Genomic DNA, 27,114 nt, shown 5'->3' on the forward strand with positions numbered 1-27,114 from the left:
TTAGCGTATATAAGGAACCCTCCCCCCTGATATTTTGGACTTAAAATTTGGAAAAAAGTTGAAAAGATATATATACAGTAAAACCTCATTAAATTGTCACCCTAATAAGTCATCACTCTGGTTAAGTCACAGTTTTTCTTTGGTTCCATCCAGCTTTCATAGATAACAGCTTTATAAAATACTTATTTACTAGTCGTTAATTTTGGTTAACTCGTCGCTATGGAAAAGTTTGAGATGGGGGGGGGGGATGGAACATTATTTCTATGGCTCCCTTTAATGATCATGAAACCTTATTTACAGAACGAAACATTCAAGTAACGGAAGTTAAGCAGAGTAAGTTCATTTGCAGACTAAAAAAACAAAAGTTCTTGAAATGTTCAGAACTGTTTGAGGTAGACCTGGTATCTGCATGAGTCATATAGCCTATATGTAACGAAAAGCTAACTATTCTGACAGTTCCTCTGATTAGTCTAAATTAAAAATTACTAGTAAAAATCACATAAGTGTACCGTGCATTTTACTGTAATAAGTTAAATAATAAAAGCTCTCAAAAAGTTTAAAATTCCGCGGGGGGGGGGGGGTTGTAATCTTTAAATTTTGTTAACATTGTGATTTTAATTCGCATTTTAACAAAATGTTATATTGCTTTGAATTTATATGACTTTCAAAATATTTCACATTGAAACTGGCGGCACTTTGCTTAAGTTCTTGCCCCACTTAAGCCGTCTTAATTTTTTGATAATGTGAATAATTACTTATCAAGGTTTTTACTGTATCTATAATTCTATCCAAGAATAAGAAACTCTTCCTATATTTGGGACACAATTTTTGGTAAAAGGGTATTCCTTGTACACAAATATGGTATTTTAGTTCAAACTATACACACTTTTTTTATGTCAGTTGATTTTTTTAAATGTGTCCAGGACTTTTTGTCCACCCTGTACATCTGGGGCAGCCATCTTCAACCTGTTGCTCTTTGAAGCATCTAGGATGCTCAGTGATAGTGCCCGATAAAAATCCCATTCGATTCAAGGATTGCAATTAAATGCGATTTCAGGCACAAGTATGTCAAACTTCCCTTGAAGGGTGCTCTTCATTTGATGATGGGTATAGATAGTGCTCATGATTCAAGAAACGTTGAAGACCTCTGATCTAGAGTGACTGGTCTGTTACTGAGATTGAGTTTGCAACCTCTGGCTTGAAATGAATGCTTGCTCAAAAACCACTGAAATGATCGCCAGATGGGTGAGGCGAGATAGAACTGGGATGAATGTTGTTATTGTAAAATAAATTCCAAAGAACTTCATAGCTGATTTCAAAACATTTCTGACCAATATGTTTATGAATTGACCAATTATAAAATGTGAATAATCTTTGCAGTTCATGTTCTCCAACGAAGCAAAAACAGTGTCCGAAATTGATCCGAAATTTAATGTGGGCTGACAGAGAACCAAACTGCTCAAGCAGAATTGTTCGTCACCTGATAAAAGAGATTGACACAATCTTCTGCCATGAAGTTACTGATCCTTTGCAGGTACAATTGATATTTCTTTATTATTGTGGAGCCTTCAGTTTCAATTTTGAAAAGCTCCATTTCAAAAAATATGTTTGCAAAGAATAGTCAGACCTTTGATACTTACATAACATGAAAACTCAAGTATTTACTACCTCTATTTCAAAACATGGAAGACTGATGGTAGTGCCAGCAAAAACACGAAACAAGCAGAACTACGTAAATACAGTAGGGCCACACATACACTCACACACATTCTGGCATGTACGTTTCATTAGAAATTTTGCAGAAGGATGTTACAAGGTGCACGTACAGTTAAATAATGGTAGTTTCAGTGTGTTTTGTGCATTTTAAGAATTTGTTAGAAATTCTCCAGAAAAAGGCTTATGGGTTGCATATACAGTTTACTTGTAGTAATTCCAGTTAATACACATGAAACAAACCATAGTAGAATTACCTTTTCCCAAGTTTCATCAACTCCAGTCTGCTGCTGTAACAAATCAAATATAACATCTCTAGAATCATGAATGAGCACCATGAGACACTTTGAACACAACAAAATTCGAGAATGGAACTCAAAATCGTTCATTTAATTTCTGGAGTGTGTAACATTTAAAATGATAAATAATTATATCACCACAAGTCAGAAGATTAATATTGCCACAAGTTACTAGTCCATTTTTCCATCGCTGGGAGTCATTTGTTTGCATCTGGGTGCCCAACGTCAGCTCATGAATTTTTTCCTACTGTTCCTTTACCTCAGGAAGCCTTATGCAAAGAAAAAGCCTTGATTAGAACTCAGGAATGCAGAGGATCTCAGAGTTATCCCATCGCTAAGACATCCTGACTCCCCAGGTAGAGTCAATCAGATGAGACTGCAGCTGAGTACAACTATGAGTGAAGTAAAAACGTGAAGAGTTTATCTCGCCGCTGCCTTATATATGGCAGGCAACTGGCGCCAATATTTTCCATCATTCTGGAACCATCAGATGGCGGTAGCCTCTGCAATGCCGTGTTGTTCTAACATAAACAACAATGAGGCAGGCGTCGCTTGTCAGTGATGCAGCATGACATCTAATGACTCCGGGCCAACACTGGACATTGACATATTGTAGTAATAGGTGAATAATTAATAATTAGAATTATGAAACATCAATTAAATGGCAGTTATGTAAATGGAATGGTCTGTTTTCACCCACCATGGGTCCATACTTGTTACACTGTATTTTACTCCCATAACTTCTCGGAGAAAGGTCGGAAAGAAAAGTTGTTGAATCAACTCTAAACTGTAGGGTCTTATTGGCCTTTGTTTGCATAAAATGATGGCTATACTATGATGGAAAAATCCCTGGTGCTAGGTCACCAAGGCGACTAAAAAATTGAGATTGGCACCTAATATTTTTTTACTCTTTTGATAACTGAATTAAAGTCTCTGGACCACAAAATTTTCTGAAATTATGTCAGCCTTTCTGCTAGCAGGGAAAGGGTTTTTTAAGTCCCATATAAGTCAAAGAATACACTATTTTGGATCAATTTCATTGGGGGAATCTGTGCTTGATGTCTGAAATTATTTTATAATATTTAATTTTCCAAATTTTTCAAGGCCTGGGCTATACTATCAAACTGATTGATGTGATCTGATTACGGTTAGGATCATCGTTTTGATAACATGTAATTGTGTCAAAATAGTTAGAATATAAGTTTAAACAGACCATAATTTTTCCAACTCTAAATCTGTCTATATATGGATGCCACTCTTGAGAACCACCATGTTATCTTAGGTTTCAAAATTTGTGGTACTTTCTTTCATACATATATGTAGATGGAATACCTGGATTGTCTTTTGAGTCTTGTGTGCCTGTCAGCAGAGTGTACGAAGATCTATGAAAACATGACAGAAGAGGATGCTATCTCCAACAATCAGTCTGCGGCACTAAGAGAGATTTATCAGTGTTTTTGCTACTCTGAACGTAAGTTGGTTATATTTGTGTTATTTCATTATGATGCACCATTAGATATTATGGTCATATCAAGTTAACTAAACTTTTTGAACAGTTTAATTGACCTAGGGAAGATTGCTTATGGGTAAATAAGAGGCTTATGAAATAAACAAGAGTTCTTATAAATGCCCATGTGATCAATTATTCACCATAACTAAAAAGTTACAAATGTTTATACAATAGAACTTTGGTTTATGACATAATTCATTTTGTGAACATGCTTGTAATCCGAAGCACTCATTCATTGCAGCGGTTCTGAAACTTTTGTGACCCATGGCTCCCTTGCCCTAATCTGCAGCTTTGCAGAATAGTCCAGTAGATACTCTGCATTCATAAAAGAACTACAGTTGAATCCCATTGTAACGAACTCCAAGAGACCGGAGAAATCACTTTGTTATAAAGGAATTCCAGATTTTTGCATTGTTTCTATGTAGACTTATCTGATGGATTAGAAAAGTGTTTGTTAAAACTAGATTTTCGCTATAACGGTATTCAACTGTACTTCCAAGCACTGAAAGCAGGAACATATCAACATCACCAGTATGCAGCAACGTTCCTGACAAAGATTGGCAATGCCCTTATAAGCCGTGAGGCACACTGTGAAAGCCACTGGTTTACCAAATTTTCTCACTGGAAGCGATGGAAATTTGAATGGTTTATTTCACAACAATCTCCCTTCTGCCAACCACGATCCTTTCCAAAGGGAAAGTGCAAGTTGTGCTTTGTTTCAAATTGTTGTAATAATTTGTTTATAATTGAATTATAGCCTTCATTATAACTTATAATGAAGTAATGGAAGTTATAATGAAGGCTTGGGTATTTCCAGAATGGTATAGAATAGCAAAAGAACTGTGGGATTGCTTGCATTAGCATCCAATGAGAAAGCGTGTCTTTCATGGGCTTGTGCTTGAATGCAGGGTCTGTAACTAGGTTTTTTGTTGGGGGGAGAAAACATGATTTTGCCACTCCCACAACCACTGTAAGATTTTATTTGATAAAGTTTTTTTTTTTTTGTTTCAACCTAAAATTAGCTACCCTGGGAAGTTTGTGCCCCACCCTAGTTGCGGTCTTGCTCGAATGTCACTCTCATAGTCAACCATAGTCAGTGGAATCTTAATGAATGGACCCAAATTAAACAAGGGCTTCGTTAATACACAAATGAATACAACATATTTTTCAATTTGGCCTTTTATTAAAATAATAAAAAAAGGAACTCCGAAAAATGCTTGAGAGCTTGGCCTCTTAACTCATCAAGACTTGCTTGTCTTGTGAGACATTGCTTGTATATGAAGTCAAAATTGGTTAAAAATTTATGCTCATCTTGCAAATCAGTTGTAAACCAAAATTTCATAATTCATTCATTCTGGAATAATATAATTTATGACACGCCTGTTAAAATTCTAGATGATACATGCATCAGAAGTTTTTAGTTCTTTTTTTCCTTATTATTGCACATCACAGATATCCAGCAAAATACAGAAAATCTGATGATGTTTATCGACAGCATTGAAATCATGTGGTTCAGGATAGCAGTTTGTGAAAGCTTTTTGACCGGGATGTGCTGTAAATCTTGGAATGCCGACATACGTAGAGAACCCTTGACATTGAGAAAAATTGTAAGTTGCACTTGGATAGCGAATACCTGCAGGCTGCTCAATTATGCTGCAATGCAGTGTTTTAAATTACAATATTCTTTCCAGATTCAACAAGTAATCTAATGTGTTTGATATGTTAATGTAAATGTGATGAATCTGGTTGTTATTCATAGTAACTGGTTATTATATGAATAATTGCACACTATTTTGGTAAGTTTGATAAATTTCCTTAAATTTATCACTTTTTATTGTCGGTTATGAGTAATACCAAAGTGTTGGTAAACAAGATAAATCATACAAATTTCATCAAATGTGCCAGTTGTTATGCATTATTTTGCGCACTATTTATTTATGCACTATTTTGTATTGGTAAAGATGATAAATTGGTCCCATTGCCATGATAAGATTTATTATTTAGAAGACTATACTTATGACCTACTCTGAATCGGATATAATAAACTCTGATTTAAAAAATTTCTCTGCACATCCCCTGTTAACTAATTTTCCAAAATAACTTCTGTTTGACAAATTCTGAAATCTGACCTGCAATGCAGTGTTAACAAACTGCCATTTAACAAAGTTTATGATCGGGGGGCACCCCAATATAATTCTCTCATTTAACAAATTTTATGATTTTGTACCCTGATATTACAAACTCGTAGTTAGCTAATTTTAATATTGTAGCTCAATATAAAAGGGCACGGTAGCCCAGGTGGATAAGGTACTCGCCTAAAGTACCAAAGAATGTTTAGAAATATTCGAGTTTGATACCCAATTAGTCCATGTTAGAAAACTTTCCTGACACAGGGGTATAACAGAAACGGCGGCATGACCACAGAAAAAATTGCTACCGCAGGGAGTCCCCCTTTGAGGGGTTAGCACAACAACCTCTCGACAAGTATAAAAACAAGTCTGCCATTCTGAATCGGCAATAAATTGTAGGTCCCAATCTAATTAGCCCTCATGTGCAGAAAATGACCGTGGTACAACAAAAAAATGATCAATGACCTCAATATAAAAACTCATTTAACTAATTCTTTGATTTAGCCAATTTCTACTCATTTTTGTGCATATAGAATCAGACCCTTCCCCCAAATATAACAAACTCCTATTTTACAAATTGTACAATCGGACCTTGATATAATAAACTTCCAGTTAACAAATTCTTTGATGTAATGAATTTTTACAAGTTCTCATTCAACAGATTCATATAGGGACAGCATTTGAAAAAAAAAAAAAAACCATTAAATCGTGAAATTCATTAAATATAGTTCGTTATATCAGGGTCCGACTGTACTTGCAAAACCAAACACACCACTGGGACTCAATGGGAAATTTTTTCATACTTATCAAATTCACCAATTGCATAGGAGAATCATTAAGTAAGTCACAAAAGGTAATTAAAAAATAACTTGCAGAGATAATCACTTCAAAGCTATTTTTATTTCTCAACACACAATCTCCAACAATATTTATGCACTTATCCCATAATTTTATCAGTGTCTCAATACCAGCTGCATAAAATTCTTTGGGTTGCTGTCTCAGCCAAATTAGGACTTCATTTTGAACATCATCATCTGTAAAGTGTTTAACTCCAAGATGATTTTTTAGTGGACTAAACGAATGAAAATCGCTTGGAGCTAAGTTGGGGCTGTAAGGTAGATGTTGAAGGAGTTTCCAATCAAATTTTTGAATTGTCTCCCCTCTGTTAGGCGAGATCGAATCAATTCCTCCACCTGTTGCACTGTTGGTTCTGTCTCTCAATCAATCGAAATGGGACGCCAGCTTCGATCATTGGGTTCGAACCCCACCGTCACCGCAGTGGTGGTCGGCTGAAGTTGGTTTCCTGTATTTCCCAACTTCGAGGCACAAATGCAAGCCGATCTCCCCATTAAAAAGTCTCGCCACAGAGAGCAACACGCCTACAATGATAAATTATTCAATCATTACACTTCACTCACAGTTAGAAAAACTGGTGGTAGATGGCAGCACGACACATAACAAGCATTACACAGAAACAAACTTCACGTCAGGTTTCACTACACGTACACACACATTCCCGCATGTACCAATTCGTTAGAGGTTCCGCAGAGGAATATGGACGAGGTGCATGTATGGTTTAGTAGTAGTAGTAGCTTCGATCATTGCCACAAATTTTTGAGTGACCTTGAGAAAATTTCTTGTCCAATTGTGCACTGCTTTATGTGATAAGCACTTCACTTTTCATAAACCGGAAACATTTCTTTGTGAATTTTTTTTGCATTGAGTCCTTTTTCCCAAAAAAATTGGACAATAGCATGCTGCTTCTCTATCATACAATAATTGAGCACAATCGCCATTTTGAAACTGAATTATGCATGTGTGCTAATTCTACAAGTTGATATGAAATGAATATCATAAAGCTGGATGATGCTGTCTATTAACATTCTTTGAAAGTATTTGTTACCCCCCCTCCCCCCAAAGATATATATCAGTTTGTGACTCACTTAATGACTCATCCTCGTACTAAAGGTATTATGTCTAATCAATCGCTGGTAAAAGTGATAAATTTCATGTATTTATGTAATTTACCAGGGTAATAATTTACCCAGGTACTTTGGGTATTACCTATAATCACTAGTAAAAGTGATAATTTTTTTTAACATTCATTAAATTTATCAAAGATATTTGAGTATTATGCATAATTGCTGGTAAAAGTGATAAATTTATCAAACTTACCAAGGAGATTGACTATTATGCATTATAACCAATTTATCACACTGAGCATAACAGATACACTACTTAATCAATGAGAAATATGAAATATATGTATATGTTACAGTCAAAGTCCGAAATCTGGCTAGACTTCATACATTTACAAAGTTGTCATTTCACAAAGAGCCTAGACTTTAAATATTGGCCATAACATATGAATTTCAAGCAATCCAATTGAAATTTATTATTGTTTATTATCTATAAATTTGAAGGAGGAGAAATTGATTATTAACAATATTAAATTTTTTCAGGTTTTCAATTACATGTTTATTAGTCCAGAAACATTGTGAGTATATTGGTTGCTGCTGTTTATTGCTATTTTATTCTGAGTTATGTTTTGCACTAATTTGTTCATACAGTCGAAGCTCGATATAATAACCCCATCCTTCATTCCATGGAAAACGGATGTTATATTGGGAGGTCATTATATGGAACGTGTTCAAAAAATCATAAAATTTAGCTTCACTCTGCTTTTTCCTACTATTGGAATTTCACTTCCTGTGATTGACTATGTGAAGAAGGAAACTCCAACTCTTGCTTTAATAATTGAATCAGTTTTTAATTGTGGTGAACAAAGTACAGTCGCCCCCCCCCCTCCCCGTATTCGCGGGGGGGGGGGTAATGTTCTGGGGATGGCCGTGAATAACCAAAACCATAGTTTCTTGTATATCTAATTTATTGAACATCATGAGAAGAGTGAAGTGCCGCAGAGGTAGAATTGAATGTAAAAGAGGGTGCAGAGTGACTGTTGGCAATATTTTCTGAAAGAACATTGTGATTTCTGTTTGCTGTTTCTTCTTCATATCATCAAGTATATTGACAAGGCTTCCTTTACCAATTTTTCTACATGTGAAGAACGTACCATAGAGGAATCTATGTCAAAAAAATAATCTATTGCTAATATTAACTTGCAAAGCCCTTCCGCTATGTTATTCATGGTGAGCTTATCTTCCACTTTTTGTCTTGAAATTCTTCATCTGGTACTGCTTCAGTTTCAGGAGCAGTCAGCTGCATTAAGTCTTCCTCAGTCAATACCTCTGAACTGCTGTTAATTAGCTGTTTGACTTCTACATCCATATCATTGAACCCTTCTCCACCCACCTGTTTCACTAATGTGACAATATCTTTTATAATCTCTTCTCAGTTGGCTGTGTAGAAATGGTTGTGTCCTGGAGTGCACATTGTGGCCGAAGGTTAATCCAATCCGAGTTGACCGTTTCTCTCTTAAGAGCGAGCTGTCACTGTTCTAGTGATGACAGTAATGACATTAGTGATAGTGTAATTCTCCTATACTTCCAAGACATTTTCTACATTTGCATCTTGTTCTATTGAGTGTACAATCATCTACATTGAATGAGGTGGTATAGTGAGCCTTGAATGCTCGCATTACACCCCCTCTCCCTATCAAAGGGGGCTGAATGATAGATGTTGTTTTACGAAGCAACATAAATGACTTCCACACCATCAACTTTGAACTCAGTGACATCTGGGTGTCCAGGAGCATGATCCGGTATCTCAAAAGAAATTTGAATGGCATGTCTTCAATGTACCTCCTGACTTCCGGAATGAAACACCGTTTAAACCAATCCGGAAAAAGTGACAGTAGTTCAAGTTCATAGTCCAAGTATTGCTCATCATCAAAATAATGTGGGAGCTCTGACTTATCTTTTTCCTCCTATGTTCGTGGATTTGTCGATTCGAAAATGGTAGTGGGCTTCATCATGTACCTGTACATATTTTGCAAAACAACATAGTAAGTCTATCTTTACTGGCCTTAAAACCAGGGGGGTCGCTTTTCTCCTTGGACGATAAATGTTCTTTGCTGCATTTTTTTTCCACAATAGTGTAGTTTTGTCAGCATTAAGGCGACTGACTACGTGCGGGGTACTTTTTTTTTAAAAATGTCATTTTGGATGAAATGCATATGTTTTTAGTTTGAATATGGAATGAAATTAAGAAAATAAATGTTTTTTCATGAATATTTTGGCAAGAAAAATTTATATTGCTAATTATATGCCTAAAATTAGCATAATTTCAGTGTTTACGCTAAACATGGTACATGAAATACTACTGCTTATATAAACTTGTTTTTCACACAGAATGTTGCTATGGTATTGTTCTGTGCAATGAACTAGAAGTTTTGGAGTACTATGAAAACTTTTTGAGATATGGTTGTTTACGTGAAAAAATACACATTTTTCGTTTAAAAAACTTGATATTTTGAATTCAAAATGATGTAAATCAAAAAGTTTCAAAGATATTGCTTAGATCCTAGTTCATTGCACAGTCAGGCTCATATAGAACCCACTAGAAAAAATTCATATTGATATCTTGTAAAGTTTTGGAGATATCATGTTTTCCGCTGGCAAGAATAACGTAAATCGCAGTTTCTCAGAAAACGCATTTAAAGATTTCATTTGAAAAAAAAAAGGTTTCTCATACACTGTAAACATTCAGAATTCTCCACATTTGTACGTCAGACCTTCCTTTGCTTCAAATTTCTCCAACTTCGACTTTCTTGCTCCTCTTTTTTTTCTTCTGGCCATTTTTGCCATTGGCGTTGCATGGTATCTCGAACACTTCACCCGCTCTTCATCCAACCCAGAATAAGTAGATGCTAGTTCTTCATCGATTGGGATTCCTAGGTTTTTAAGAACCGGCAATATGCCCACATAACCAGAATTGAAAAGCAGAACTGCAATATTGGTCCCCAGCAGCATTGTTTGTAGTTCGACAAAAGTGCCCTTAGGCAAAATCGTCCAAATCACACTGTTGAAGCTTTCGTTGGAGTTCTGTGTCATGCCGTGCAAGCACTTTGAAAGCAGGGATTGTGCACAGAGACTCATGTATGTTGGCTTTATTACATTTATGATGTCACTAGAGAGACCAGGAGATTTATCAGTAATTTTATGTCCTTCATGTGCAGCTTTCTGATGCTTACACCAACTGTCGGGACCTCTTGGACATTGTCCATGCATGTTCTTTTTATCACTGGAGCAACAATGAAAAAATGCAGCTATGACGGCAGACTGCATATTTTTTAAATTTCCCACATTGCTACGAATAGCAATGCCATAGTAATTTTGGAGTTTATCTATAAGTTTATCGGTTAATTTCCCTTTACCACTCAGTCCTTTCGTGGTTTTCTTGAGTTTCCTCAAACGCGCACCAACCCTCTTCTGAACATGGCCAATGCATTCCAGTTTAGTGACACTATTTCTGCCATAGATGTCCTTTACATTCATATATGCCTTGGAGTCACCATCCCCATAATATTCTGCATATTTTAGTTCCCGCTTTAGAATTGATCTTTCGAAAATTCTATATGCTCCAACTACTTCCATACTTGCAGACGAGCCCTTGTGGTTGGAACACACATGAACTGTTTTTAAAGATTTTCCCCTACAAATTCTGCAGTACTGCGACATCACTTCCAAATCTAATATCTTTCCAGAATCAATAGAAATAGCAGACACACAACCATTTAGAGATGTATGACCACGTCGCTGCCAGGAACCGTCGACAGACACACCACAACTTGGTATTTTTTCTTGTCCAACTTCCTTCAGTGCTCTTATCTCATTAGCAGCCTCTTTCATATTTTGCTCAGTAGCAGAACGAACAGCTTTTTGTAACAATAGTTCACGGTCCCTGAATGCATTTTTTGAAAGAAAAGGTAAATTCAAAGTTACCAGGAACTTTCTACCAGCAGTGTAGCCTTTGCCAATAAGTCTCAATCCAAGGACCACTAATGAATTTATAACATTTTTGCTGCTGCTATTTTTTCCAGTTGAGGCAAATGCTTTCGAATACCCACATTTACAAGATAAGGCGAAGTTCGAGCACAGTCCGAATCTTGAATCTTCGTTCAGTTTCATACCAGTCTCGTAACACATTGGGCAGCAAAGAACAGAAAACACAGATACTAATATAGAAATATCAAATATTCTATTTCCCTTCAACTCTCCACACTGTGGAGATGTGGCTTTCTTTTTATCAGTATAAATGTTCAATTTCGATGAACTAGCAGTCATAATAGGTGTGTCAACGGAGGCAATGTTAGAATCAGGGGAGACAGCTTTCGTATGACGGTTTCCACAAAATGAACGTTTTTTGCTCCTCTTTGCACGTACCTTCGGCATCGTGAATGTTCAAAAAAGCGTTACAAAAAATTATATAGAACTTCAAAACCAAAAATTCGAAGAAATACAAGTTAAAATAACAGTTGTTTGGTATACAACGTGCAACTAGAATGTAAACAAACAGTGTTTTCGATTTTGTTGCCACTCGCCTGATTATGTGAATTTAACATTAATATTTATTTATAAACATTACACAGAAATATTTCTAACTAATCCATAAGTAAAAAATATGTGATTCAAGGGTATTTCTATGCAAAATAAGTATTTATTACAACAGAAACGTCATTGTTTACATATTTTAGGCCCTTTAAATAGTACTTCCGGTGCTGGAAATTATCACTTCCGGTTAACTAAATGAGCTATAACTTCGGTTCTAATTAACGTAGGAACAAAAACAAACCATTTTTAGATTCCTGAATAAATATACTTTCAAATGAGCAAATAAAAAAAATTCGCAAATTTTGAAAAAAATGGCCGTTTCAACGTAGGCAGTCGCCTTAAACACCTGCTGAAGTGTGTAACTCTTCTCTTCAATAATTTTTTGTGAAGTCTTTGGAAATTTTCTAGCTGCCACCTGATCGGCAGAGGCTTGATCACCAGTTATTTTTACATTGCGTAATCTGAATAGTTTCTTAAACCTATGAATTCAACATTTACTTGCATAAAGTTCTGATAAAATAGACATTTCACCAACCCTTTATGGAAGAGTAACATTTTTTTTGCCTTTTCCGTTATAATATGACATACAATCAATTGGTATAGTAATTGTAGCAATCTTGTACCCAGAAAATGAACAGCATTTTCTGTACGAGAAACACATGGATCCTGTAAGTCCATAGGTTTATTCATTCATAGGTGATGCTTGCTGCTACAGGTGCAGCTATAGCCATGTCTAATCAAATTTCAGATTCCTTTTTCTTGATATATCCATACATATGTTGATTCCGTAATGGCTGGCCACAGCAGCAATTGACTTACTTTTGCTAAGCATAGTCAATATATCCAATTTTTCTTGTAGAGTTTTCACTTTTGTCTTTCCAAAGCATCAGTAGCACTAGAAAAATGAGCCAAACACGCAAAACTAATTTTTTAAATACAATACGTGAATGACGATTGCTGAGTTTTGCAAAAAAAAAAATTCCAATGAAGAAAAAAATACACGGGTCCGACTATACTCCTTAGAATATTCAGTTCAATTTAGGCTATTTTGGCTTTTGACATAAATTTCTAGTCAACTTTCACCATAACTTGCAATTTGAGATCTCGTGCCATTAGCCGGTATTCTGCCAAACTTGGGACTCCAGATTTTTTAATGTTGGGTTCTCTAGTGTGTTCCTTGCATGCAGGGAAAAACTAGATTTAATAATCATAGTATGCTCTCAGCCAATTTAATTGATTCTCATAATAATGATTTTATCCATTTCTTTGCAAAAAACAGAATGCTGAGTTGAGTTTGGTCATTGCAGTAGATTAAATTATATTTACCAGTCGTTATATTGGATGAAAAATAACATAGCAGGAATAGGAAAAAATTTGGGAGGTTTATAATAACAAGCATCGACTGTATTACATTGTTTCTGATTGCATTTTGTGTGCCGCTATACAGTCATATGGGCATCATGCTGGACTTTCATTTTGGGAACCCAGGTTTGAACTCTGTGGGTGGTACATTGATGGTAGGCTGAAGTTGGGTTTTCTGTGGTTTTCTAACTTTGAAGTGTGAATGCAAGCCAGTCTTCTATTTGAAAACGTCTCTCTGCAGAGAGCAGACAGACCTTCAACATCATTTTTACATAATATGAAAATTCAAGCATTTAGCATTTTAACTTCAAAATATGTAAGACAGATTATAATGGTAAAAATATTCAGTCATTAAACTTCATTCATAGTTTCAAAAAATAGATGGCTGCACTGAAAATTCAGGCTCAAGGTCAAGAGAATGAAATAATATTCCGTTTTGGACAAATTTCTATTTTATAAAGGTGGAAATTATCACACTAATCATTGAACAGACTTTTTTTTTTTTTTTTGTTTAAAACAGGTTTCTGTCTCATACAGTGGTACATCTTAGACAGGTTTTTCACTATTTTTATTGATGTGGGACTGTCCATTGGTAGTGGCACATTAAAAAAAACTTTCATTTACCCTTTAACGTTGAGGAATCACAATGGCTGAGCTGGCCAATGCAGTGCAGTTGCTGACATGAAAATTCTTGCTCTTTGTCATGTGAAGCCATAAAACTAATAACGTAGTTGTAAAGTGTCGTAGTTGGACAAATAAACTAGAAAATTTTAATACGAATGTGATTATAGAATTTTGATATTTAGAAATGTAGGTTTCACATTGATACACACAAATTTATAGTTAATATAGTAGCTTTTTTTTTTTTCAATTCTGTTATGTGAGCTTTCTAGTTTAATCTTTAAACACCACAAAATTTTTACAAACATTGAACTGTTAGGAAAAGAGCTTTGTTGTTTATGCGAGTAATGAGCTTCGATCCTTTAATGCTTTCAGATTCCCGTACGATGATGATGATTTTGAATGCCGACCGTCTAACAGGTAAATTTGATGTCAGCAAGCACATTTTCTTCATGGAAATTACAATTTTTTGATTTAAAAAACCATCTAGTCTTTATGGTTATGTTTATGATTACATTCAGTTTCCCCCATGTGTCTGTTTTTTTTAACTGTGGCAATTTTTTTTCTCTAAAAAATAGTAAATCTAACTTTTCCTGCTCAATTTTATCCATCATATTAATAAAATGGTTAAATGTACTCGATTCTGTCTTGGAAGATAAACAATAGTTTCCTTGTCACATACTTGCCTTATCACAAATATCGCATGTTTCAGTTCCCGGAATCAGATTCCAGTGACACAGGTAAGGGATTAATTTTAGTAGAGATGAAAACAATTTTGTCAGCAATCAAAGCTCAAAAAACAACAAAAATAACAAATATAGGTTGTTGTTTTTTTAATTTTAAATCTTTACATACAATCTGACACAATGAGAAAAAAGAAAGAAGTTCGAAACCAGTTATTAAATCTCACTGACCTGGGGGTTCCCGTCAAGGCTGACACTTTTCCAATGGTTGCTTCAGCAGATAGACTGGTAACATGTCTGACTAAATTTGAATAGCTCATATACATACTGACATTGACGTACATGATGTCATTCCATGATGCCCTTATGCATGTAAGAGTTTAGACAACAGGTTTATGCAAAAATGAATTGTGGAGAGAAAATTTATCTTCGCATAAGCCAGTTGTCCAAACCCTTGTATGTCTTGCAAGTTCACTAATTTAAGATTGTCACCTGTGAACTGTGAGACCTCTAATTCAGTAAACATTGACTTTGGCATTGTAAACTGAATGTATAACATGCAGTGCTGCTAACTTTCTGGATCTAGGCAATGCCAGATTTCTCAAAAATCATAGGGCTTATGAATTATGAATTCATATTGCTGATTTTCAATTATTGCCATCAACATAAAGAGAATCAACATAATGAAGAGAAATATATTGCATTTGAGTTTTTTTTACAAGCCATTTGCTTGGCAAAATGGTTTTTATTCAACCCTTTTGTCTAATTGAAAGGGAAAACAGCTGATTCCAGAAGTACAAAAAAAAAATAGTTTAAAATATTTCGCCTTTGTGAAGTAAGTTAAGATTCTCAGAACTTATATGCTTCCTGAAATTAAAAGTTCAAATTTTGAATTCCTTTAATTTTTGCCGCTGGCCAAAAAAAATATGGCATAAACTATTTTTGCCGCGATGGGTTTTTACCAATATGGCAAAAACTTGCCAACCCTGGTTTGTGATAAGGGTTGGCAAGTTTAATTAATCTTTTTCTTTCATACACTTTTTCTCTCATTCCAATATTAAGTATTCAATTATTACTTTTCACTAACATCCAATAAGAGCCATCATCATTGTTGGCTCCTTGAATATGCATTACCTGTGGTGTTTTTTTTTTTTTTTTTTTGTGATAAATAAAAATAAAAAAACTGAGCGTTTCTTTAGAATACAGAATAGTCTGACACCCAATAATAACAAAAAATATAGAAGTTTCGTAAAATTTGGGTAATATGGTCACCTTAGGTACAATGTACTCATTATGCCCATAAGAAATTTCAAACATTCAAAAGTATGTTTGCTGGATTTTTGAGTAAATCGCCAGATTTTTGTAAGAAAGTTGCAGAATTTTAACTGTCTGAAGGTGTGCAGGTCTGAATATGTCATGGTCAGATAGGGATAATCATTTATTGTTATCGCAATGTAATGAATTTTTGAATCACGTGCCACATTTATAATTTTTTTTTATGAAAATACTCAATATTATGAGAAAAGAAAAATTGCTAATCAAATATTTCATTTCAGGATGAAGAATAAAATCATTATCAATAGGTCTTCCCATGGTAATATGAATTCCAATTTAAATTTGTCTATTTATTTTTTTTCTGTGATTACTCTATCAAGTATTTTACGTGAAATATTTCTCTTTTATTGCAATTTCTTATTGTATACAGCATTGCTGAGTATTTGTAGGCTAGAACAGCAGAACCTTTCTTATCTGGCTATACTTGTACTGAGGGTCAGTCCCAATATGTCGTTCTAAGATTCCTCATTTTTACATGAAGTTTTGAAACCACTTCCTGCTTGATTATTTGAACAAAAGGTTGTTTTTTTAATAGGGTCATAATTTATTTCATGATAAAAAAAACTTGTGGTGAAATCTACAAATTCAAATTGTTGTAATCAGAAATAACATATTGTAATCTTATGTAAAGAGGTTTCAAATTTTATATGCAAATGCAAGGCCATAACAGGCAAAATACCCAATGTGGTGGCTGAGGAAAAGATGCCGTTAACAAATATGGATGTCATATTTCTAAAATACAGCAAGCCAATTAAAAATGCAATTACGAAACCTAAAAACAATATGTATATATATATATATATACATGATAAAATATACAATGCCCGTAAAGAATATTTATGGTTGTAAGTATGGATAGCTTCTTGATTTAACCCCAACATGTTTATAATATTTCTTTTTAAACGTGTCAATCATGTAATTTAAATAAGAATTTACTACCCCCAGGGGTAAGCTATTATATTTATTAACAACCTTATTTGAGAAAAATTCCCTGCAACACCACAACCTGAAAATTGATAACTTCAACGAGGTGGATTCAAACCCAGGTCTTCAGGTTCACGGCCTGATGCACTACCACCTCTACCAATACAGCTATTGTATTACCATTTTTTTCGTTAATGTAACTTAATATGAGTTGTGTTGTATACACACCGATGCTCCTTCTCGTCAATGTACTACTATGGTCAAACCTTTTTCTTTGCCATGTTTTTGTCAGGTAAAACACAGTTGCATACGATGGCTGCGGCAGGCTTGGTTGGGAAAATGTTGGTTTCTCTGGAAAAACATCCCGACTTGTATCGGTTGGTCAATGCTACTGATAAAAATGGCTGGACACCCCTTCACGAGGCTTGCTATAAAAATGATTTCATTTGTGTATCATTGTTGCTTCAGTCTGAAAAAAAAGGTGCCTTACTTTATTTGTTATTCGTAATTATACCATATTCCCCCGCATTAGCCAGCATGCCTTAAAAATCGAGACACACCAGCTTTTTGAATGTGGGGGGTCTGGTCTATTCCAGGCATACCAGGAAAAGCAAGGTTCAATAAGGATCATATGCATTAAGACCAATCTCAATGTTTATTAACTATTACAGCAGTAATCCCAAGGTATCTCGGGTTCTTAAAACTCTCAAAACAGCAATCCCTGAGCCCAAATTAGAGATGTTTTCTTCTCCTGATAACATGTTTTCCTCCTTTCCCCCCATTCTGTCAATAAACTACCAGTAGGCTGAGTCAGCTTTTGTTCAAAGTCTGATAACAGAAGGAAAGAGACTGTTTTTTTTTCCCCCGCTACAAAGTAGTATGGAGCGTGCAGTATAAATATAACAGAAAATTATTTTTTCTCTTCCTGCTTTTCTTTTATTATTTTCTGTTTGGGGGGGGGGGGGTGAGAATTTGTCAGCTCGTGATCGGGAAAAAAATATTCTTTTTCAAAATAGATGGCTATTTCTAGAGGGCTTAGAGATTTCTACTGTGGCAGTTATAATGCAGATCAGTAAAATTTTGAGAACTGCTTAAAGGATTAAATACTCAATAAATATGTGAATTGGAATAAAATTATAGTTTTCACTGTAGCAAACATGTTTTCTCTGGGAATTTTATAACCGTAATGGAAATTGAGCATTCATTTATCGCTATAACTCGATGATTACCAGCTGCAATGTTGATTGCATTCCTGGTATTTTTTTATGTATTCCATATCAACAGATAACAAAGTGAAATGAAATAATTTCTTTCAAGTTCGTGTATGCATTGTTTAACAAAATTTATCAAAAACATTTCTGAGCAAGAAAGCAGATTTCTCTCACTAAGGTCCATCATTTTACCTTTCACAACAATATTTTGTCCTGGGTAGTCATTATGGCACATTTTGATTGTTCCCAACTAGAATCATTGGCAATGCCATCACACAACAGACGAATCAATAGAAGAGCAATCTTTTACTTGAGTTGAACTAACATCCAAGATCTAAGTTGGCAATACAATTTACAAAAATCTGGTCAGAAATCATGATGATAGAAACGTCCAGCAGCAAGCGCAAAGTTAAACTACATCAATAATTCCCCCATCAAAGTCGTCATATCGTGTATCACAACTATTGTGATAATCATCATGCCTTAGACTTTTCACGGACCTTGTTATATCCAGGCCATGTCTCTGTAATGAACTTTGAAGATAAGATTCGTATTTACATTTTTAAAATGACTCGGGCTGGCTGGCAACAATTAGAGTGCCTTAGCATAATTGTTCAAACAACTAACTCATTCTAGATAAGAAACTGGATTTCACGTCAAGAAAAACATTGATTGAACACATTACTTATACAAGAGAGAACCGGTTTGTTTCCAGCCCAGGCGGACAACTTTGTTAACATAATCTCCAGAGGGGATACATGTCATGCAAATTAGCCTACATTCACAGTAGTTGAAATTACCAATCCGCTGTGATCATGACATGCAATCATAAAGACAGACCATAAGCAGAACTAAAGGTATTCTTTCACAAAAAAATAGTGATTAAGATGAGTAATTAGAAACTTTTTGCCATGAGTAAGGGGAATCACATTTTTTTTGTACGTTTCTTTTCATGTTCAGAGATTGAAAAAATATGCCGTCACTTTTGTATTAGAACACTCACATTATGTTTTGCAATTCATTTCTTAAATTTTTTGCATCACGTATTCAAATCCTAAACACTTGATCAAATAATACGAAAATACCTCTCACTCTACACTAATTTTTCCATTTAGCTCATCTAATGTACGGGAATAAATATGATTAGTACCCGACATTTGCAATAAACCAAGATTAATGATAGATAAAATAAACGTGTAATTCGAGTTATTCACAATGTAGTTTATAAAACACAAAAGGTCCTAGAATGCAGAGAATGGATCCAATCAGGCAATGCAACTGATTCTTGAAATACAGGTATTTTATTATTAATATGGGAATTTTAAATACGGTTATTCCTGGCATGTTGGTCCCCCTTGATGTTTGCCGGCTAATGCAGGGGAATACAGTAAATTTTCTTTCTCTTTGGTGGGTGTCCTAACCAAACTTTATTGTCTGGTATTTCCCTGGTATACTTTAGGGGTCAAAAACAATTGGTTCTCAGTTCTTGCTAGTTTCTTGCGAATTAAATTACAGTAAAACAGTGCTTCTCAAACTTTTGTGACCCACAACTCCCTTGCCCTAGTCATAGTTCATCTGCAGTTTCACAGAATAGTCTGGTAGATAGTCTGCATTCATAAATGAACCAGTTCAAAGCAGCACTGAGAACTGAAACACATCAATGTTGCCAGCAGGCCGTGGTGCACACTTTGAGAACTATTGCAGTTAATCCTTTTTGGATTTCAAGTAACTTGTTTAACAAGTATTTTTTTGCAAGAAAATGTTTTAATAAATTCTGACTTAAATAAGTGATGTCTTTAATGTAGGTAGGCCAAGAGCAAAGCTTAGCTATACGAAACCAACCAGATGAGGATTAGTCTGAAAGAATTTACATATATGCACTGTCTGTCGAGTGTTACATGATCACTATTTCTTATGAGGAAGTTCACATTTATATATAAGTGCTTTGCATTGAGCACATTTCCAGGTTAATCATGCAAGCCAAGGCACTGCTGTATGATTTATCAACCCTTTTTGTTAGTTTTTTTTTTAAATCTTCTTAGTATCAATTCAATGATCGGTTTAGATTAAATAACGCCTGTTACTGTGCAAACTATTGCAATTACAACTTTCTACGTAGTTGGTTCCATAGGGTGGGTAGGTCTATTTCTTTTCTGTCACTTTTATAAATATATGATGCATGTGTTTTTTTTTCCTATTTTTTCCACATCAACACACATCACAACTATTTTGAATCTGGTGTGAACGCAGGGGGACCTGCTTGCAATGTATTCGCCGCTGATAAGAACGGGTTGATACCCCTTCATCTTGCTGTTTGTGGAGGTAAAACTTTACTGGTGAAGCTACTGTTAGATATGGGAGGTAAATGAACATTTCTATCTATATGTGTTTGTGATTGTTTTATGTATATGAGGTGATTCAAGATGTTTTGTTAAAATTTTGTGCAGAGCTTAAACTTTCAGAAGACAAAGTTTTTGTTATTGTAGAACAGGAGTGCACAAGCTCCAGCCCGTGGGCTAAATGCAGTCCGCCAAGGAATTCCATCCGGCTTATGAAAGGTGTTCCGGTAGTAAAGTATTAATACGCGCACACATGGTAAATGCCTAAGTTGACTATATTTCCTCCATATAAATACGTGAAATTGAGATCTATATGAGATATCGTCAATTATGACAAAAAATTTGTTAAATGCAAGTAAAGTTGCCAATTACTGCCAAAACAATTTGATGCATGTTTTTGTTAAAGGCAAATATAGTTACAGCCAAAAAAGATCGGAGGAGTAAAGTTGCTAGTTACAGCCAAAACTGTCAAAGGCGAGTAAATTTACCATCAAGTGATAAAATTGCTGAAAAATTGCCACTGGTGAAAAATAAAGGGCCATTGCAAGTCACAATAGATAAAAATTGAATTCACCAAAAACGTAGGCCTTATATGTTTGACAAATATGTGAGATGAATGTACAATAAAACCCCTCTTAACTGTCACCCATGTTTTATGGCCAAATAAAAATTTCCTAGCAAAAAGCCTACTTAAATAATGCATTTCGAACCCCTGCTTAACAGTCACCCTCAGATAGTCACAGACACCATTGGACTAGAACCCCTTTATGGGGAAACCAATTGTTGCAATTTTGGTTCAAATTATGCTCACTAGATGCTCATCACAAGTTAAAATAGTCCATCCTTTTTTGGCTACTTTTCAGCAAAACTTTTGCTTGAAGATTTTGTTAATGTTTGGCAACTATGATGTCAGTTTGCTGGTTGTGCTCATATGAAGAGAAAAAAAAAATTAGGTCATCGAATACACAGTGAAAAATGCAAATGGGAGTTGATATTCTTGAAAATGAACACAATGTTGGGAGGACATGGATATAATCCATTTTGAATCAAAAGAAATATCGGCAAGAAAAATGGCTGAAAAACGGAAAGCAAGCTAGGAAAAATAAATTTCCAAAAACAGAACTTTCCATAGTTCATTGGTTTCAGGACCCAATCGCATTCCGTGCAATTGGTTTGTTTCAACAAAAATCAAGACTTTACCCGTTTCTGACTCTTCTATGAGAAGAAGCTCGAGAAGCTGCAGAAGAGCTCATACTCATAGACTTCAAATGGTTGGTTGGATCAGTTTTGCGTGCATTACGAAATTCTATTAAAAAATTATGCAGTGAATCTGCTGTCAATGATGAAGTGTTCAGAGAGAATGGAGTAAAACTGCCAAAATTATCTAAGAATATTCAGGCCGGGGGATATATACCAGAGAAGAGGCCAACAGCTGGCCACATGCAGCCAATAATAGAAGGGGGGTTGGAATACTCAGCAAAACCAACCAAACATCAATCCATCACTTTTTCCAAAAGATGTAAATTCAGTATATAAACTTCATGTAATATTTATTTTGTAATTTTAATTTTGTATCTGTGCAAAAAAATTATGTACTTTCATGATTTAAACATCTCATATATTGTCAGAATTTCATTCATTTGCAAACAAAAAACCATTTCAAATGTTGTTAATACTGTATTTAACTGTTTCAACAGGAACCCCCTCATGCAAACACACCTCTTTTACGGACAAATTGTTTTTGTCCCATGAGTGTCCACAAAAGAGGGGTTTTACTGTATTTATGTGTTTTACTATTATATCGATATTATACGCAAACTATCCCAAGATGGTCTCTCTGGGCGGTCATGTCTGTCTGTCTGTATTTATATGACTATAATTTGTTTGAGATAGAATCATAATTATCATAATATAATTTATAAAGATCTCTAGAGCAGCGGTTCTCAACCTTTTTTAGACTTGCAAAGCCCTTTTCGGTAAACATTTTTTATTGTGGAGAACCTGTAGGTCTATTGTTTGTTTTATTTATTCATCAAAGATTACTGATTTAATTTTATCATTTAAAAATATAATTATTTTTTTTCAAATTTACTGTTTTATTTTTTTTTATTTTCTTTGAGCGGAAGCAGAGCCCCAAGGGCTCTGTGCTGAGCACAGGTTGAGAACTGCTGCTCTAGAGGATCTTGTCCTTTCAGTGTTCCTTAGCTCTCTCTCTCTCTTTTTTTTTTACTAATTCTCCCTCCTCCCCCCCCCCCATCTAGAAGGAAGATTATTTCTAGTTGCTGTATTCAGTTCATTTATAGTGAACAAACATTTTATAAGCAAGGTCTATCTCTGGATTCTTGAGCTAGAGTTCAGTGGGGGTTCTCTTGGGGGTGTTCTATGCTATTGCAGTCTCAACATCTTAAGCTTCAGGCAAAGCTGGGGGGGGGGGGAGAGGCAGAATTTTCTGGAAGCCCATTGACTTCTAACAGCAACATAGGCTCCCAGGCAAAATGATAGCCTGATGCCTACACCTTCCACGCTGAAAATACCAGCCCTCCAATTTGAAATCATTAAAAAAAAATCATGGTATCAGATCTCATTATCATGGAGGACCTGTATGTATCCAACCCCAGGTGAGCCCATGCGTTAAGATGGCCCTTGTCCTATGAGCATTTCTGCTAAATTTCAAAAGTAGCCTTTGTGTGTGTTTTGTGTGAGTGTATGTATATGTATGGCAATAATGTATTTATGTTGTTAGAGTTGTGCTTGTTCTGTGTTTTTCAGTACTTTTCTACTGGAACACTTTTCGCAGGTGGGAAGTAACCCCTTGGCGGGCTGTATTTGGCCCGCAGATTATGCACAAATGTTATAAAGCAGCTGTTCTCAACAATTTTTGTTGATTCGTTGAGCCCTTTTTAATCTATAATTTCTATGGCAGAGCCTCATGGGCCTCTTTTGTTAATTTATCAAATTTACAAATTTATTTTATTGTCCTGGGGAGAGGCTGCAGAACCCCTGGGAAGTGTACAAGGGGGCTCCGCAAAGCACAGGTCAAGACGCTCCATTATAAAGCAATTCTGGAGAAATTTGTTTTGTTAAGTCTCTTCTTTCCATAAGTGGAGGTTTCAACCCACTAAAGCGAGTGAGACTCGTCTGTTGTCAATTTATCAAGAAATATTTAGTGCTAAGAAACATTTTTATGGATGGCTGTGTATAATATACTACTCCCCCCCCCCCCCATATGAAAAAAAATGGAAAAAATTATTATGAAATTGTGATTTTGCTTTGACAGATGGGCATAAGCAGATGAAAATGAAGAACAACCAAGGTATAACACCGCTGGACCTGGTTGAAAGTAAAGCAATGAAAGTGGTGTTCGAGCGTTGTTTCAGGTCCTCATGTCACTCGCAGAGCCAAGGTGACGATGAAATTCCTGAAGAAATTTCTTACCTCTTGCAGAAAGGTATAATTGCAGAGTTCCCTTCCGTCGCAAAATATGAGCTATACCTCTGCTGTTTGCAGTTACTCATCGGAAACTTTCTCGTTTTCTACGACATCATGGATTTGCACCACAAGTGCAAGGATCCTGGCATAGAGATGTCATTAGCAGTAAAATCCCATTTGCAAGAGAATCTTCGCTTCGAGTGCAATGCAGCCAACATGACAGACAACCTGCTCATTCTCAAGCATCTGAAATCAATCGTGAACACTTTCTGCGAAAGGATAAAAGCTTCGCAGGAACTTTACTTAGGACATTGCAGTGAACAGAATTCGGATATGACAGCTTTGAAGCATTATGTCAGTTGTGTATAATCTCATCTCGCCACTTTCATTTGTACAGTATCATAAATGTCCCTCTCTGCAGAACTGTGTTGTAATACAGACAGTGTTATATTGAAGCCTCAGACACATTCAAAGGAAAAATGCCTCTGAAGGAGCGAGAATACCTTCTGATCCATATAAGGTGCAAGTTCTTTTCCCCCTAATGTTGTGTGTGTGAGGAAATAGGTTGAGAGTGATTGATGATCAGAATAGAAAGACCTTGAAGGCCAAATATATGGGTTGATTTTATTAATGGTGGCAACTGTGCTATAACCGACGCCGTGAAACGGAGCCAGGCCATGTGGTTTAAACCACGAGTAAGTAAAATGCTTACCCTCCCCACCCCCTCCATACAGGTACGCAGTGATAACAAGAACAAAGCAGTTGTGGACAAGTCGGTCAGACTGCTGTCAGTGGTTTTTTCGAAGCAATAGCAAAAGAGCTGGTTAAAATTTAAATGTGCTGGAGATTGTAATGCGCGATGGTGTTACCTTCTAATGAATGAGTACATGTTAGAATGTGTGGATATATGTGTCATGAACTCAACATGAAGTTTGTATCTTAGAAATGAATTCGGAAGCAGGCGGTTTGTCACCAAGGACTGCTAGAGCTTGCTGTACATCCGTATTACCTTACGAGGGGTCTGTCCAGCCAAAATTTAGATCAGTTATCCAAACCCTCACACGATTCAAGATTTGCAAAGCGCACAATTCACAATCTTCCAGATCCTGCAAAATGGATCTTTCACAAAATACAAATGAAATAAAACATAAATTCGTCATCTAATTCCTTTTGTGATAAATTATATTATTTCACTTCCCAAGAAATTACTAATTTTTCACAAAATTAATCACCTTTTTTACAAAAATAACGAAAATTTTCACAAAAACAGGATCTTAAAAAAAACAAAAGACAGATCCCTGCAGTGCAAGGTAGGCAAGAGCCATCAGTAAAAGAGAAACGTGAGAAAATGTTGTCAGGGAATAGCCTACTCTGTTCTCACCATTCGGAGATTAGGCTAGTGATTGGCAAACTATGGCCCGGCGCAAATTTCAGAATGGTAGTATAGACATTTTCGATTTCAGGGGGTTTTTAAAAAAAATTCATTTAAGGGAGGATGTGTATTTTTTTTTTTACATACACATAAAATATAGTTGTGAGAATTCAAATAGAAATTCATTTAAAAACTTTTGCATGAGCAAAAACCTGGGACAGAAAAGTAATTAAAATACACTTATTTGTTTTTCAAAAGATAGACGATTGTGTCTCATTTGCAATGAGAAACCGCGGCAGTCTTCAAAGTGTACAACACATTCTGCCATTTCATTTCCAAGCATAAAAGTTCCAATCATGAATCAATGCTTAAATATGTTCAGCCCGCCAAATTTTTTTTTTGGTCTGCTTCTAAATTTTCACATCACTGGATCAGGCAGTGCCAACGATATCCAAAGGCCTCTGCTTCACTGGGAACACGTTGTATGCGACACTGGTGGATAAATCGAAGGCCTATAAAACTTAAAAACGTTGTTTGTGTGGTATATATCTAGAAAATTTACAGTTGCCACTATTTAAAAAATCAACCTATGTTGACCAAGTGAGAGGTGCACTGGAAAATTGTATAATTTGTTGAAATTTGTGTTATCCATATATTATAATAGCGTGTTCTGTAAGTGCTAATGCAACCTTTATCTCATCAGCCATTCGTCCTATGGGTATGGGTGGTTTAAATTTCAAAAATGCTCAAAATTTGTTCAGAAATCACTCTGTACCAGTTTTGAGAGTAGAAATATAGTGTTACAAAAAAAAAATCTAAATTATTGTACGGTTCCCCCCACCCCATCCTCTGACTTCCAATTAGAAAGATATTGCCCTGTAAGACTTGTATGTTTTTAAGTGCGATATTTGCAGAGATATTCAAATTCAAAAAATCTCTGAGAAAAGTTGGGAAAAAACAGTATAAATGAGGGAAAGTAACACTGTCTGTTACTTCTCGTGCTGTTCTTTTCCCACTCACAACTTTGGGGGAAAAGATCCCATTTATAAAGATCATGCACCTTATATGCCCCAGAAGTTATTCTAGTTCCTGCAGAGGAATTTTTTCTCGAAACCTGTTTGTTAACTTTGTGTGCCGGTGGCTGCATTATTTCCAAAGGCCAGCCAGGCACTTCCAATGTAACACAGTCTGTGTTACAATGAAAATATGCATGTCCCTACAAACTAAGCGTTGGATTTTTTTCATCTGTAAGGTCAGTATGTGTAAAGAGCTGTGGTCGTGTTTGCATGCAATCAGTATATTATATTGTAATTTGGCTCACAGATACATAAAATGTACAGACATTGAATACAGACTCTGAAGGTGTGCTGTTCAATGTGTTGCATCAATATTATGGCATTACCCATGGTCAAGTTTGAAGTTGAGCACCCCTTCTCAACTCCATGATGCTACGAACGTGCTGCTGCTGCTAGTCTTTGTAAAGTGGCAAAAAAATCACATAGCTTTGAAGCAAAACAGCACTGCTTTGTAAATTAATTTTACAACTCAGCTGTAACATACAGTGGAACCCCTATTTAACAAATCAGATTAGATCAATATTTTATCTGCTAAATCAAAGAGAATAGACATAATGCGAATCAAGATAAACACAAATACAATGACATAAATGTTGCTT

The 27,114-nt window shown here is 35.5% G+C and overlaps 1 protein-coding gene across 3 annotated transcripts in view; it reads left to right on the plus strand.

The window, feature by feature from the left end:
* Nucleotides 1-26,796, plus strand: part of LOC149074687 (uncharacterized) — a 41,250-nt gene extending 14,454 nt beyond the window's left edge. The window contains exons 5-13 of one of the 3 annotated variants that reach the window (XM_089245747.1): nt 1,381-1,534; nt 3,336-3,483; nt 4,975-5,129; nt 8,114-8,148; nt 14,522-14,566; nt 16,386-16,423; nt 17,381-17,569; nt 20,550-20,660; nt 23,916-26,796. In XM_089245747.1, the coding sequence (XP_089101873.1) occupies nt 1,381-1,534; nt 3,336-3,483; nt 4,975-5,129; nt 8,114-8,148; nt 14,522-14,566; nt 16,386-16,423; nt 17,381-17,569; nt 20,550-20,660; nt 23,916-24,436 (1,396 nt within the window). In that variant the 3' untranslated portion in view covers nt 24,437-26,796. The remainder of the gene's footprint in view (nt 1-1,380; nt 1,535-3,335; nt 3,484-4,974; nt 5,130-8,113; nt 8,149-14,521; nt 14,567-16,385; nt 16,424-17,380; nt 17,570-20,549; nt 20,661-23,915) is intronic. The other 2 variants (XM_089245748.1, XM_089245749.1) reach the window with 2 other exon arrangements.
* Nucleotides 26,797-27,114: the final 318 nt, after the last annotated feature.

This window comes from Pholcus phalangioides, unplaced genomic scaffold (genome assembly GCF_987345545.1).
Source record: "Pholcus phalangioides strain wild (caught in Gottingen) unplaced genomic scaffold, Ppha-v1.0 ptg000016l_1, whole genome shotgun sequence".
NCBI lineage: Eukaryota > Metazoa > Arthropoda > Arachnida > Araneae > Pholcidae > Pholcus > Pholcus phalangioides.